Here is a 461-nt window from a genome sequence, read left to right as displayed (position 1 = left end):
ACTGCGCGTGGGCCAGACCCCCCCAGAGCACTGAGGCACTCACCCACTTCGGTAGCGCATGTCACCAGCCACCTCACCATCTCCCGCCGCCGCCAGTTGAGGGTGGACAGGGTCATGCGCATCACCTGCAAGGCAAACTCAGGGTGACCAGCTGCCCCACAGGGCTCCAACAAGGCCACCTAGCACAGTGGTGATCCCCAAAAATCCCTCTGGCCTGGACGGCTACCGGCTCTCTAGCTGCCTTGCCTCCACCCAAACTACAGCTGGCACAGAGGCCTCCCAAGGCTGCGCTCCTCTGCTCAGGACCACACAGGGATGAATTTAGTCCTTCTGTGGGGGACTGCCTGCTTGGTGGAAGACCATCACCAGCGCTGCTGCTGCAGCATGTGGGGCAGAAGGGCCACTGGCATCCCCAGAGCCATCCCATACCTGGAGCCCCAGCTCCAGTGCCACGTTGAGCA

At 62.7% G+C, this 461-nt stretch overlaps 1 protein-coding gene across 1 annotated transcript in view; it reads right to left on the bottom strand.

Annotated features, from left to right (window-relative positions):
• Positions 1-43: 43 nt before the first annotated feature.
• Positions 44-461, bottom strand: part of LOC104491824 (zinc finger SWIM domain-containing protein 5) — a gene marked incomplete at both ends in the record, with an annotated part of 27,265 nt that continues 26,847 nt past the window's right edge. Inside the window, one exon of the mRNA XM_010134300.1 lies at positions 44-132. Coding sequence (XP_010132602.1) covers positions 44-132 — 89 coding nt within the window. The remainder of the gene's footprint in view (positions 133-461) is intronic.

Source organism: Buceros rhinoceros, unplaced genomic scaffold (genome assembly GCF_000710305.1).
Source record: "Buceros rhinoceros silvestris isolate BGI_N320 unplaced genomic scaffold, ASM71030v1 scaffold27300, whole genome shotgun sequence".
Taxonomy (NCBI): domain Eukaryota; kingdom Metazoa; phylum Chordata; class Aves; order Bucerotiformes; family Bucerotidae; genus Buceros; species Buceros rhinoceros.
The sequence above is the reverse complement of the archived record's forward strand: the minus strand, read 5'-3'. Positions and strand labels throughout refer to the sequence as shown.